Source organism: Oncorhynchus masou, chromosome 23, assembly GCF_036934945.1.
Source record: "Oncorhynchus masou masou isolate Uvic2021 chromosome 23, UVic_Omas_1.1, whole genome shotgun sequence".
Classification (NCBI taxonomy): domain Eukaryota; kingdom Metazoa; phylum Chordata; class Actinopteri; order Salmoniformes; family Salmonidae; genus Oncorhynchus; species Oncorhynchus masou.
In genome coordinates, this window is record NC_088234.1 from 46,838,205 (window position 1) to 46,852,029 (window position 13,825).

Below are 13,825 nucleotides of genomic sequence, written 5' to 3' on the forward strand. Positions count from 1 at the left end.
ATGCTCAAAATCACTTTGGTCACTCGTTTTGCCCATTCTAACGTTCTCTCAAACAGTAACTGAATGCCTCAATGCATAATTCACTGTAGGACATTTTTTGTGAACGGGGTGGTGTACCTAATAAACTGTATAGTGTATGTTTGAACGTGAGTGCATCGTGTGTGTCCATGCCTCCTTGTGTGTGCACGAGTGTGTCCATTCATCCATCCGTATGTGCCTGTGTATGTACTGTATGACATGTGTTCGAGGTATGTGTTCATGCTTTGAGTGGTGAAGGTGTGTTTGCTTCTTCTCCTATCCCTGGCGAATCACTCTGATGCAAATGGAAGTGCAGGACATGTGGCTTAAATAAGTTATAGCTCTGTGGCTGTTACTAACAAAAGCCAAGCGCTCTGCTTTCACCACTCGACACCAGGTGGCAGTTGGGAGAGCGTGTGATGTCTATTGCTGCCACTGCTCTTTGCTGTTGGTCTCTCTGCAGATCAGCACAGCAGCCAGCAAGTCAATAGAATAGCAGAATGGTCATCCAGTTTACACTGTATGCTATTATTTATAGAGGCAGCAATTATGCTCCACTGCACAGATGTGTGTGTGTGTGGGGTGGGCTGAGAATAATAAAGGAGTAGCCAAGAATATCATGCAATAGAAAGTGTAAATAATTAAAATGAGCAGTCCAGGTATGTTTGCCTCAATTTGGTATTGTCTCAGGAAATTATTATCCCACAGTGAAAGATAATAAAAACAGAAAACAAGTTTTGGATTTAAACATTTTTATTTCAGTTCAGTTGTACTGTTTTATAAAAGTCTGCTTTGATACCAACATATATTTGCATGTCTGTGTGAATGTGTGTCACCTCTAATTCTTGGATAAATGTGTGATATGTGTATTTTAATTTGTGAGGTTGTTTTTAGTACCAATGAATGCGTGTCTGAGTATGTGTCTGGTTGTTAGTAAGGCAACATGCAGTCTCATTTCAGATGGCTTCAAAGGGCAAACACTGTAATGGTTTAAAATACCTGTTTTAGCCAGGAGAGCAGACACAGGGGAGGGGCCAGGGCACATTGTTGAGTGACAGGAGGTGTGTCTTGTATGACTGAGCAGTAAAAGCATGACGAATGGGTGGAGAGATTTGTTTCCTCTGAGACCAGATGTATGGGATGTCAAGCAGTGGAGGCTGGTGGGAGGCGCTATAGAAGGATGGGCTCATTGTAATGGCTGGAATGGAATTAATGGAATGACATGAAACCACATTTGACTCCGTTCCATATATTCCATTCCAGTCATTACAATGAGCCCATCCCCCTATAACGCCTCCCACCAGCCACCACTGATGTCAAGGTATTTCACCTGTCGACTACTTGCATCCACTTCTGAGGTAGGCCTACATACTGAATCTGTTGGGCACTTTATCTTTAATCTGATCACATGCAAAAACACCTCAGATCTTATTTATTGCCTTTCATTGCAACTAGTGAAATTATAAAGGCCATTGCAAACTCCTGATGTAACCTTTCTCTCTTTGATAACGCTATAATTGCAGACCCAGGTTTGAGTGGAAAGACAGCTGGAAACACCAGACAGTATCTGTTTATGAGATACATAGTTCCCTGTATGTACTGCAGCCCCATTGAAGGTGTGAGACTGGGTAACGTGATCGGTCATGTGAATATGGGGAGTAAAACAGACAATATGATACTGTTAACCCATAACTCCACTTTCACTCCGACCCTGAACCCCGATCTGTCATAATAAGGGGATGTCAGGCATTAAGACACAAGGGGTTAAATATACACAGGCTTCGAACACATATTAATCAACAAACCTGACTAAAGCATACACTGATATAAGTACATCTACAGTATAAGTACAGGTGTTACGTTAGCTGACAGCGTGAACACTACCAGTAAGTCTCACATTGCCGAAACTCTTGGGGAGAAAAAAATAAAATATTGTTCTGCGAAGTCTTTCTCAACGTTGTGGTGTATATGTGTGTGTGTACTGTATGTGTGGTAAGGTGATCTTGAGTGGGCACAGGGGATGGTGGGTGAGGATGGTCACAGTGGTAAGGTGGGTAAATGTCGGGAATGAGGTATATGGACGGTAAAGGCATTAGGGTAGGAATGTGTAGAGTGTTTATGTTTGAGGGTTGCTTTGGCTGGGGAGGATCTTTTTGATTTTTTGTTGTTGTTTCCATCGATTCACACAAAGAAAGCATCAGAGAGGAGACGCTGGGGGCAGTAAGGTTCCCCAGGACCCATGAGGTGACGATGGGATACGCAGGACAAGCAGCAGCTCTTCTAAAACAGAAGACGAGGGAAACCGCTGCTAATCACTGAGGTCAAGACCAACACTCCTGAGAGAGAGAAAGAACATTTTAAATATTGTGAGTGAGAGAAGCAGAAGTAACAGATTTCTGCTGCAGATGTATTCATCAAAATGGACTTGTAAACATGTGCGTTTTGGCAGAGTAGTGGATTATCTGGCATCTTTGGTGCCACCCTAATTTTCAGTCCCCATGTATTAAGAGGTGTGCTTTCAATATATGAGAACATGTAGTTCCTGCATTAGGATATGGTTGACTGATACCCAGGTGTAAAAAAAAATTCCCTAGCTCACACCTAACCCCATACCTCACACCTAACCCCGTACCTCACACCTAACCCCGTACCTCACACCTAACCCCATACCTCACACCTAACCCCATACCTCACACCTAACCCCATACCTCACACCTAACCCCATACCTCACACCTAACCCCATACCTCACACCTAACCCCATACCTCACACCTAACCCCATACCTCACACCTAACCCCATACCTCACACCTAACCCCATACCTCACACCTAACCCCATACCTGTCACTGTATGTCCATTTTGACTCTGTGCGCTGAGGCTTTTTGCCATGGCCCTTAAGTTAAACGCTTTACCTTTATATATTAGTAGATCACCTGCTGTTATTTGGATACTGCATCAAATGTCACAGCAATTGTAGGACTGCCTCAAGCACATCAAATTAACATATCGCTATTTCAAGAGGATATACCACCTTGATCCCTGTCTATACATAAACACTTGCACATAAATATGACCACACACACACACGTACAAACACACACTCACCTACTGTCCGGCCTGCTCAGCTCCCTGTGAGAAGTCACCCTGAGTGGCACAAACAAAGAAAGCGGATTAGCAAGAGAACTAATATATACATAATCTCTACTACTTCTGCAGCCGCCCATGCTGCTACAGAGGAGAACGGTGATGACAACTTCCTCTGATGTAATTTCCAGCTGAGCATGTGAGTAATGATTTGGAGGAGGGTTAAGTTGGAGAGAAAGAGAGATGTTAGTGTTTTCAAACCACGGTTCTGGTTAATCGACATGCACAGGCATCTCTTTAGTAGGATAGTTATGGCAGACAATGAATTGAGATATCAGGAGGCTCAGGCACTCAGGAGAAAAGATCCTTGATAGTTTCATCAGTTGATTAATGCCCAACAATTACCATGGCAATCATCTGTATTAGGGTAGAAATTATAATTCTGACTCCTGGCATGGAATTAGGATATTAGTTTGGTGAATGGTGTGGAGTTTGATTGTGATTATTCATGGCAGTAGCAATATTCCCTGATTTGGTTATAGAAATGTTAATATGATGTTATTGCTATGGGAATAATTATGAGCTCAATCACCAATATAATTATTCATCTGATTAGAACCGGTGGGCAATAATTCTAGCAAGAAGATGTCGCAATCATCATGTCCTTACCACATTCTATAACAGTGACGGAAAATTTGATAATGAGGATGATTTGTGCCAGATCATAGTATGTCTACGGTTGTTTACTCTGACCTTGCCTCTACTGTACTCTCCTACAAAAGGCTTTTTAGTGCCTTTGAAAATGAACATATAATAGAGCCGGGAGAGAGATGGAGCGATGGGAGATTGAAAAAGGAAGGGGGTTGATTGCCTGCTGCGGTGAGGAGCGATGGAGAGATTGTTAGGGTTGTGGATTTAATTACAGATGGATCTTGCTTTATATTACAAAGAGCCTGAAAGAAGAAAGTTCACACAAATGTGCACACACGCACACCGGCATACGAACACTCACGCATGCCTGCATGTTCACCCACACCCACAAACAAGAACAAAGAACATATTTCAATTGAGTGGAATTAAGTAATGCTATCAATATGCTGCGAACAAACAAAGATGTTGTCCCAGAGTACACTCCATCTGTCCTGCAGCCATAGAGCCCAGCCTGCTGGGTCAGGGGCAGGAGACGCATGTTAATGTAGCGGGGACACCGCCATCTTTACTGCACTACAAATGACCACAACATACTGGAGGGCAGCTTTTAAATTAACCTTCATCAATTTCATATTTGAAAGGGATCTATACTCTACCTTTTAAATTCATAACACCTTTTCAATGGTCTGTATTCCTTTGAATTCATTGTATGATTTGGGATTGGGGGCTTGTGTTCTTGCAATTTTTTTCTCAATGGGGGCGATTCAGATTTAGGAAATGTATTCTTTTCCTACATACTTCTCTTGTATTTGATATTCAGACTCTGCAGGTGTGGCAAACCTTTCGCGCTCTGAATAAATTTCATTCAATCGCTAAAAACCCATTTGCTGGCCAACAGATCTTCTCATTCAGTTTTCAATCAGTAGGGGTTTCAGTACATTTATCTTAAGCCATCCTTTTAATATGATGTACCGTTTTAAGTTAGATTTTTTCGGCACTCACTGGAATATAGAGAGAAAGGGTTCCGAATATTAGAGATCATTGCTGGAAAGCTATCTAAATATATGCATATTCGTCTTAGTTTCAGCACCAATTGGTAGATTAAAAAAAAGACTCATTTGGTAAATTATTTTAGGTTTAGGAAATTATTTTTGAATCAAACAGGGTTGAAGAGCCTTTACGCACGAAAGAAAAGGTGGTTTGATTCATTCTGAAAATATCCACATTCAGTCCTTCAACCCATGGTAATGTAGGAAGAATAGTGTACAAATGAAGGTAAACGAAACAATGTAATTAAATGGACTGAATGCAGGCTATACCAACTGAAGGGAACTAACAGTAAATTGGCAGTTAAATATGTGGTTATTAGGCCTGCAGACGGTCGATACTGATAGTGGTTAATATTTAACATAATTAAGACATAGTAATGCCAAAAATAAAAATAAATGACATTTGAGAGTGCCCATCTCTGCAAGGTAGAAGGCCATACACATTCTGCATAATGGCACAGCGTTTCTTAAACTTTACTGTGGGAAAGTTGATATCCTTCAGTTTTCTGCCACATGACAAGTGTCATTTGTATGTATAATTCCCTTATCCAAACGCATTACTCATTGACCTGTTATCAAGTTGTAAATTATAGTACATGTAGAATGGTGTTATTTCTAAATCGGGGGAAAAAAGAAAGGAGATACTTTTTCCACATGGACCCGGCAGGTTCGCTAGACCTTATTCATGGTTTCCTTGCGCGTAAAGATGGTGGAATTAAGTCAAGGTCAGAATAGGGTGTAGCTGTAGACGCACTGCCTTTATTCCATCTCCACCCCAAACTAATAGCGTTTGAATAGCATGCTATTCTCATGCTTAAATTCAAGGTCAGAAAACGCAGAGAGAGAAAAGTGCATGAAAAGGAATTTACGTTCCATATCCGCACGTTTCACGTGCGTTGGAATTCTACCCAGTGTGAACATACACTTGCAGCTTGAGAGAATGTTGACTCATTTGGAGCTGATCAGTCGCACATCCATCTGTCCTCCTTCAAGCCAACCAGCACCCAAACACCATTGTAGCCTACCAGCCAGCATCCACCTTGACTGCTAATTACTGCATATAAAGTCATGGTGCTTCAATCACAAGGCAATAAAGGCAGCAAGCATCATGCAGTGCATTCATTCATTCGTTTGTTCTACTAAACTCTCCACCACACCCCCCTTCCAAACCAGAAACAGCCACCTCAGTTACAGCTTCTTCCTGTCCCTGTTCCTGCCAGACACCCCAGTTATGGATGGAAAGAGAAGAAACAATACAAGTTACCAACAACACTCACAGACACGAAAGGTCCAAGTAGGCTTTGATCCTTTAACTCAGCATTCCTTATAACTGACAAGAAATTTGCACACAAGTCAACTTCGAACAATCAGTGTTTTTGACCAGGATTAGATTGTTGATAGAAGGACATGTTGAAGACTCCTCTCCTGGAATCCCAAGGCTGATCTCAACTCTGTTATAACTAGGGTTGCAAAGGTGAGGGTATAATACTGTAAACTTTTGAAGTTTACCAGTAAACTACCAGAATTTTGGGAACGTTCAAGGAATATGACATTTTATCAGATGACATCTAGTGGCCTTTTTGGGTACTTCAGAGAGTTTTGGGTCTTATAAAACCATACCAAATGTAACATATCATACTAATTTGAATGTCCCCGGATTTATATTTACTGTTATGTCTAGTCAGGCTGTGGGGTCAAACCAGGCTGTGGGGTCAAACTGGTGAGAGTTGTGAAAAAAGACAATAGTTAGAAGAGTGCCATTGTTGATTATATGCTTTTCTAATTCATTAGGCTATTTTCTCTTGAACCCTACGGTCTATCCACTATGGTCTATCCACTAGAAACACAATATGGACTCATGTATAGAACATAAAAAGGAATACTATAAACTAATGCATTCGGTATACGTTATTCAAGTATAATTTACCAAAGTTACCATACATGACCTGTTAATTACCGATAGCTTTGCAACCCTTGTTATAACTGTATATGGCTTTAATTCAACCACCTCTAACTGACCAGCCCACAGTTCCCTGTAGAGGAAAGGAGTTTGTGGCGGACTGGCCACCCCACATAACCTGGTTCCTCTCTAGGTTTCTTCCTAGGTTTTGGCCTTTCTAGGGAGTTTTTCCTAGCCACCGTGCTTCTACATCTGCATTGCTTGCTGTTTGGGGTTTTAGGCTGGGTTTCTGTACAGCACTTTGAGATATCAGCTGATGTACGAAGGGCTATATAAATAAATTTGATTTTGATTTGATTTTGTCATCTTCACAATATGAAAAGGCAGGATGTGACGCACCTGGTTCACCAATCCGGAGTTCACTGCCACATTCTCCAACCCCTCCACTGTTTGCTGAGACAGCTCATTGGCCCCGGCAACCGTTGCGTCCCCGACAATATTGGCCTGGTCAGTCGTTCTCTGGGCCACTGGGAAAAGGGGACAGGGAGTTGTCATACTATGTTTCTCCTCAGAATTTTGTTATGTGAAAAAACCTGTGTGAGTCTGATCCCTGTATAGTTAGAAATGTAATGCAGTGTATTTTCTGTGGGTAGCGTTGCGCTGACCTGTGTTCACACCTGCTACCATCCCGTCCTTTGTCTTGTTCCCTATAGAAGAGAGAAACAACCTTCTTAAAAAGAGGTAGATGATTTATGTTTAAATAGCGTTTCTCAAACTCAAAGAGCTTAACATTGGATGGGGGTAACTCATCCCTTTCATCATCAATGCAGCTTCAAAATAATTTGGTAACATGGAATAGCTCAGTAAGGACACCAAGTTCGGTACAATATACTATACACTCCACTACCAATTTATTTGGACAGTGAAGCTAAAACGTTTAATTTGGCTCTATACTCCAGCATTTTGGATTTGAGATATGTTTCATATGTTTCATATGAGGAAAGAGTACAGAATGTCACCTTTTATTTTAGGGTATGTTCATACAATACACAAAGTTTAGTATTTGGTCCCTTATTCCTAGCACCCAATGACTGCATCAAGCTTGTGACTCTGCAAACTTGTTGGATGCATTTGCAGTTTGTTTTGGATGTGTTTCAGATTATTTTGTGCCCAATAGAAATTAATGGTAAGTAATGTATTGTGTCACTTTTATTGTAAATAAGAATAGAATATGTTTCTGATCACTTCTACATGAATGCTACCATGATTACAGATAATCATGAAGGAATCATGAATAATGATGAGTGAGAAAGTCACAGAGGCACAAAGATCATACCTCCAAGACAAGCTAACCTCTCACCATTACCAATAACAGGGGAGGTTAGCATTTTATATCATACCTCCAAGACATGCTAACCTCTCACCATTACCAATAACAGGGGAGGTTAGCATTTTATATCATACCTCCAAGACATGCTAACCTCTCACCATTACCAATAACAGCGGAGGTTAGCATTTTATATCATACCTCCAAGACATGCTAACCTCTCACCATTACCAATAACAGGGGAGGTTAGCATTTTATATCATACCTCCAAGACATGCTAACCTCTCACCATTACCAATAACAGGGGAGGATAGCATTTTATATCATACCTCCAAGACATGCTAACCTCTCACCATTACCAATAACAGGGGAGGTTAGCATTTTATATCATACCTCCAAGACATGCTAACCTCTCACCATTACCAATAACAGGGGAGGATAGCATTTTATATCATACCTCCAAGACAAGCTAACCTCTCACCATTACCAATAACAGGGGAGGTTAGCATTTTATATCATACCTCCAAGACATGCTAACCTCTCACCATTACCAATAACAGGGGAGGTTAGCATTTTATATCATACCTCCAAGACATGCTAACCTCTCACCATTACCAATAACAGGGGAGGTTAGCATTTTCTGGCGTATGATATTTATGCCTCTGTAATTTTCTTACTCATCATTCTTCATATAAACAAACTGTAAAGGAATCCAACAAGTTTGTAGAGTCACAAGCTTGATGTAATCATTGCATGCTAGGAATTAATACACATACGTTCATTTGTACAAATTACTTAAAACACTTTCAAATGGAGGGGAAAGGGAAAGGGGGATACCAAGTCAGTTGTACAGATGAATGCCTTCAACTGTAATGTGTTTTCCATATTTAATCCAACCCCCTTGAATCAGAGAGGTGCGGGGGGCAGCCATAATCGACATCCACATCTTCGGCCCCGGGGAACAGTGGGTTAACTGCCTTGCTCGGACTATATACATAAAAATGCTTTCATTTCTAAATAACAAATATGTATGAAAATACCCTCAAAGAAAAGCTGACATTCTGTACTGCCGACTCATGAAACATTTGAACTCAAATCCAAAATGAGTACAGAGCTAAATTAAAAGTTTTACCTTAACTGTCCAAATCAATATGTAGAGAAGTGTACAAGCCCGATCAACATCTACAGGCTTCCCTAACACTTCAATACTTAATGATTTGGGCACAGAAACAGTCTCCCTCTCTCATGGTTATTTTATAGGGCCAGATCCTTGGTGTCTGTTTAAAGACCAATGGGTTCTGCTCAGCTGGTCCAGTACTGTCTGTTCTCTCCCATTCCCTCTGGGCCCTTTGGAGCTCAGCCCATCTCTGCCTCACAAAGAGTCCTTGAGGGAAGAAAAGGTCAGTCATTCCACCAGACACAGAACTGTATGGGTCGAGTCCTGCTGGCCAGCCAAACCCACTCAACGACCTCAAAACAACTGGCATGGAGCATTAGAGTGGGTTTCCCCCTCCCTCCCACTCAAATCACCAACACAACAAGCCTTGCTCTGTTCTCCCTTCTGACCCTTTGAGCCAGGGGACGTGTTTGAAAGTCCCTCCCAGTCCCCGCACACAAACACATTTCTCTTGTCAAGCGTGCCATTGTTATTGTACTCACTACACGACAATGGGCTAATTTAGTACTGGGGTTGTAGAAATGGCCATGGCCTAAAGTCCTCCTGTCCTATGTAGAACACAGACAGACACAAGAGCCAGGCTATTGTATTGTCAATGCTGTAATCAATACAGAGGAGGTAATATCGCCAAGCAACTGTCGACACTGTAACATGGTCAGTTTGTGAGGAATCGAACAATCTGTGGTTACAAATACTTCCCCTGCAGCTAAGATGGTAGATACTGATACTATAATACATGATTACACACCCACAAAACACAATGTTAGAGTGATTACGAGCAAAGATAACTGAAATACAGCACCTCATTGTCTCATAAGAACGTGATAGCATCTTTGATTTTGTATGTAGTAATCTCTGCACCCAGAACCAGATTTCACATGGACGCTGGCAAGCTAATTGTTTAGTCTGTCACATGATAAATATTTAGCATCACATGAACGCCACTCTGCACAACAATTATGTGTTTAGGGTGTTAGGGTGCAATGGTGGATTCCATTGCATCTCTCTCTGATTAATTTACACTGTCGTAGTCTAGAGTTTCCTCACATCCTGCTATGATAAGATGACACTTCTGTCAGAGACAGAAGAGGAAGCGAGACCAGAGGGAGGGAGAACAAAATGGCTAAGTGAATGTGGTGCTGAATGGAGAGCGGCACAATCCAGACATAATGGGATGATTACGTGTGCATATATACAAAGGTAACTCTGACCTCTCATCTGTGATTTTACCTCTCTCCCTCCCTCCCCTCCTCACACACACCATCCTGTAGCACTAGGCCTCGTGACTGTCTACCACCCACCCAGGAGCAGCTGAGCATCGGGCGCACACACACACACACACACACACACACACACACACACACACACACACACACAGGATTAGCACTCAGTGTAGATGGAGGCAGCAGATCAGGGACAGGGGGGGATTTGAGACGGTTCTCCTCTTTAAAAAAAAATCCTAATCCATTCTCTCTCATACCGTAGATGACTCAGATAATAAAGTGCTTGATGCCTGGTGGGCCTTTGCTGTGTGTCAGTACGCTCAGCACGCTTCACTGCTCCGACCGCACTCTCAGGGCACTCCCTCTTCTCTTAGTCCCGCAGCTAGCTCGCCTGGGAGGGCACTGGGCTCTCTCTATGGCTGGCTGTCCGTCTGTGCATATCTGCTTGCCTTTCCGGAGTAGAATGCTGCCACTCTTTTAGCCGTCACTCCAATCTCTGCCACCCCCACCTCCTTCACCCCACCACCACCCCACAGTCCACTTATCAGTGCTGTCTGTCTGTCAGGATCGCTCACTGAGAAGAGATGCAGGCAGTGAAGGAGAGACACTGTCTCAAGACTGACAGTTGTTTGATCACAGAAAGGCAGATCTGACTGTCCCAGCCACAGTAAGTCCAGTGATGAATGTGGATGGGTATATAGGGATTCACACTGACAGGGATGGGGGGGATTGGTACGCTGTATTGGCTTTCAGACGAAGAGGAGAGAACGACAAAGATTTAAAAAAGGAGACAAAAATGAAGCTGATGATAAGATATGACTGAGCAGTAATGTTAGAGGTCAGATGATCTCTTTACAGCGCTGTGAAGATCAATAAACCAGTGAAATGTGATGGGCCCTGCCCTCTGTGAATGGCTCCACGAGGTCCTTCAGCAGAACAGGGTGGATCCCCTGTGGTGGGGATGATTTTGGATTAATGGATAAGGATTATCCCACAGCCTCCTCCTCTGTCTCTGCTTATTGACAGCCAATGAATGAGAAACTGTAATTATTGGAATCTGAGAGTACGCCACCCATTCATTCATTCATTGTCTCGTTACCTCATTCTCATGATCTCTTTCTTTTCTCTCTCTCTCCCTTTCTCTTCTCCCCTCCTTTTACCAGAAATTAAACCAGGAATCAGTTGACTCTCAATTGTTTAACTCATTAGTTTATCGTTGCCCTCTTTCTCTCCTTCCCTCTCTTCCCTTTCCTCTTCTCCAGGTTGTCATCGCTGTAACAGAGACAGTGAGAGTGTCATGTTTCAGTATTCTGTATGAATCTGTGTATGATTCAGTGTTGTAATGTGTCAGTGTTCTCTCGATGTCTCAGTGTTCTGTATGTGTTAGTGGTGCTCAGGGCTGTTGAACTGGCCTGTGCTGAGTTGGGTGGGGTTGGGCTGACGGGGGGGGGGGGGTTCTGGCCATGGGGCGAGCTGCATTAGTCACGCTCCGAGACGCCCATGATAAATCTCACTGCTGCAGCGGACAGACAGGCATGTGGGTGGGTGGCATAGCAGATTCAGAGACCCCTCCCTCTCACCCCGGTAGCACCATATTGTACCATCACACATACAACCTAACAAGCACATACACACCCATCTAAATATATGTGAAAACACACATCTATTCAGCTTGATAACACTGAGCAATATTATAGTACAATCACCTCCCCCTGCTCTAAAATGTGTGTGTGTCACATGTAGAGAGATAGGAGATTGCATTTAATTTATATGACCATCAATATTATTGACAATATTTTGTTGGCCATTATCCACTAGGGGTGGATAATGAATAGAATGCCTCAGTACTGCTCAACCAGACTCTTTCCTCTTAAATTACTTGTGCCTGAGGCATGTGCAAATAAATAAATATCTTCCTCTACCTTTCTGCCCCTTTTATCTGCTCTTCTCCATTCTCTTGCCCCTCTCCTTCGGTCCTTTGTCATCTTTCTCTTTTTCTTGTTCAAAATTCCCTCCAGCTCTCTACACATGCACTGCCTGGATGTCGATCACATTTTATTCAAACATCGCAGACAGACTAGTGCACTCACCCATCAAAAAAACAAGCACAGCAGGCAAGTGTCACAGGATCAAAACGTAAACCAGATTATCCCACATAAAAACTGTGATGTACTATTTTCAGCTAACCACCTCGGTCAATCCTCCACACCCTTCACCATCATCACCACTCCTGTACTCACCCACATACATGACTCCCTCCTTAGTTTTGGCAGCTGCCTCCTCCACCCCTGCCTTGGTCTTCTCCGCTGCTGCCACGACGCCCTCCTTGGCAATTGAGAATCCTTTCTTCAGTGCATCCATGCTGGTCTGCTGTTATGGGGCTGTGTCTTCTTGCTGGCTCTGGCTGCGTCTTGGAGCTGGTAGATTAGGCTGCTTGGTGTGCCTGTCTGCGTGTGCGCCTGCGAGTGTGAGCGTGTCTGCGAGTGTGTATCTCTGCGTGTTGGGTGTGTGAGTGTGCGAGCGTACGTGCATGCGTTGCTCTTATGAGAGAGCGGGGCTGGACTGATCTGTACTGCTGAGGCAGATTGGAACACCCTCAACAAGGAGAGCAGCTGAGCAAATGAGAGGGAGAGGGGGGGGGGGGTGGAAAGGCTGGGAGAGAGGGATGGAAAGAGATGGGAGAGAAGAGGTAGAAAAAGAGAGAGCAAGTGGGTGAGGAGCAGAAATGCAGAGATGGATTCCACAGGACACTGCTGTATTTCTCAGTTATGCTACCTACCCCATTTCTTCTGCTATCGTGCACACAGAGGCAAATACAAATAGGATTAGTGGATTATTCAAGACTGGATTTATCTGTGTGTCAACCCTGGAATGACACCTTTTCCATTTTATTCAACACCAAAACTGCAGTTCTCTGCTCTCCCTCACGACATTTAAGATACTATACAGACACTGATATATTGATATGATACAATGCAGTATATGATGATTCAATGAGATACACTTTATTGCCCATTTCCATGAAAATTCATTTTATGAAGTCAGCAGCACCTCGAACATACAGATTTAGGATGTCAATTTGAGCCAGTTTGCTACAGCAGGAAAATAATCATCCAGCAACAGGAAATGTGAATTATTATGTGGATTATAATTAATGGTACTTTTTGTAGGGGTTGACATTTCAAACGTAAGCCTTTTTAAACCTCTAGTAAACTACAAGTAAAACATGTTCTGCATTGTAGGAATGGTCTCCTGCAACAGGGTGATCAAATTAAGATCCTACATCTGTATTGTACATCCCACTATGCATAATTCATAGCCGGTACATATGTAGGATCTTAATTTGATCACTGTTTTGTTGCTGAGAATTTTCCTGGATATGAGCTTCTTGATTG

The 13,825-nt window shown here is 42.7% G+C and overlaps 1 protein-coding gene across 2 annotated transcripts; it reads right to left on the reverse strand.

Moving 5' to 3' along the window:
* Positions 1-759: 759 nt before the first annotated feature.
* On the reverse strand, positions 760-13,049 carry sncga (synuclein, gamma a). 2 transcript variants are annotated; one of them, XM_064932276.1, is made up of 6 exons: positions 12,671-13,049; positions 7,369-7,410; positions 7,103-7,230; positions 5,987-6,016; positions 3,125-3,163; positions 760-2,354 (listed from the first exon to the last, which is right to left on the reverse strand). In XM_064932276.1, exons 1-5 carry the CDS (start codon positions 12,789-12,791, stop codon positions 3,125-3,127), a joined length of 360 nt encoding a protein of 119 aa, XP_064788348.1. In that variant the 5' UTR covers positions 12,792-13,049; the 3' UTR covers positions 760-2,354. The 2 variants fall into 2 exon arrangements, with proteins under 2 accessions (XP_064788348.1, XP_064788350.1); XM_064932278.1 differs by lacking the exon at positions 5,987-6,016 and having other exon boundaries at positions 12,671-13,037.
* Between the last annotated feature and the right edge of the window lie 776 nt (positions 13,050-13,825).

What these genes read in the sequence shown, in the direction of transcription:
- sncga (XM_064932276.1), bottom strand. Translation starts at nt 12,791, where the DNA reads ATGGATGCACTGAAGAAAGGATTCTCAATTGCCAAGGAGGGCGTCGTG. An exon ending in GGAGGGAGTCATGTATGTGG is followed by an intron (nt 7,411 to 12,670) that starts GTGAGTACAGGA and finishes TCTCTTCTATAG; the next exon opens with GGAACAAGACAAAGGACGGG. An exon ending in ACTCCGGATTGGTGAACCAG is followed by an intron (nt 6,017 to 7,102) that starts GTGCGTCACATC and finishes GGTGTCTGGCAG; the next exon opens with GAACAGGGACAGGAAGAAGC.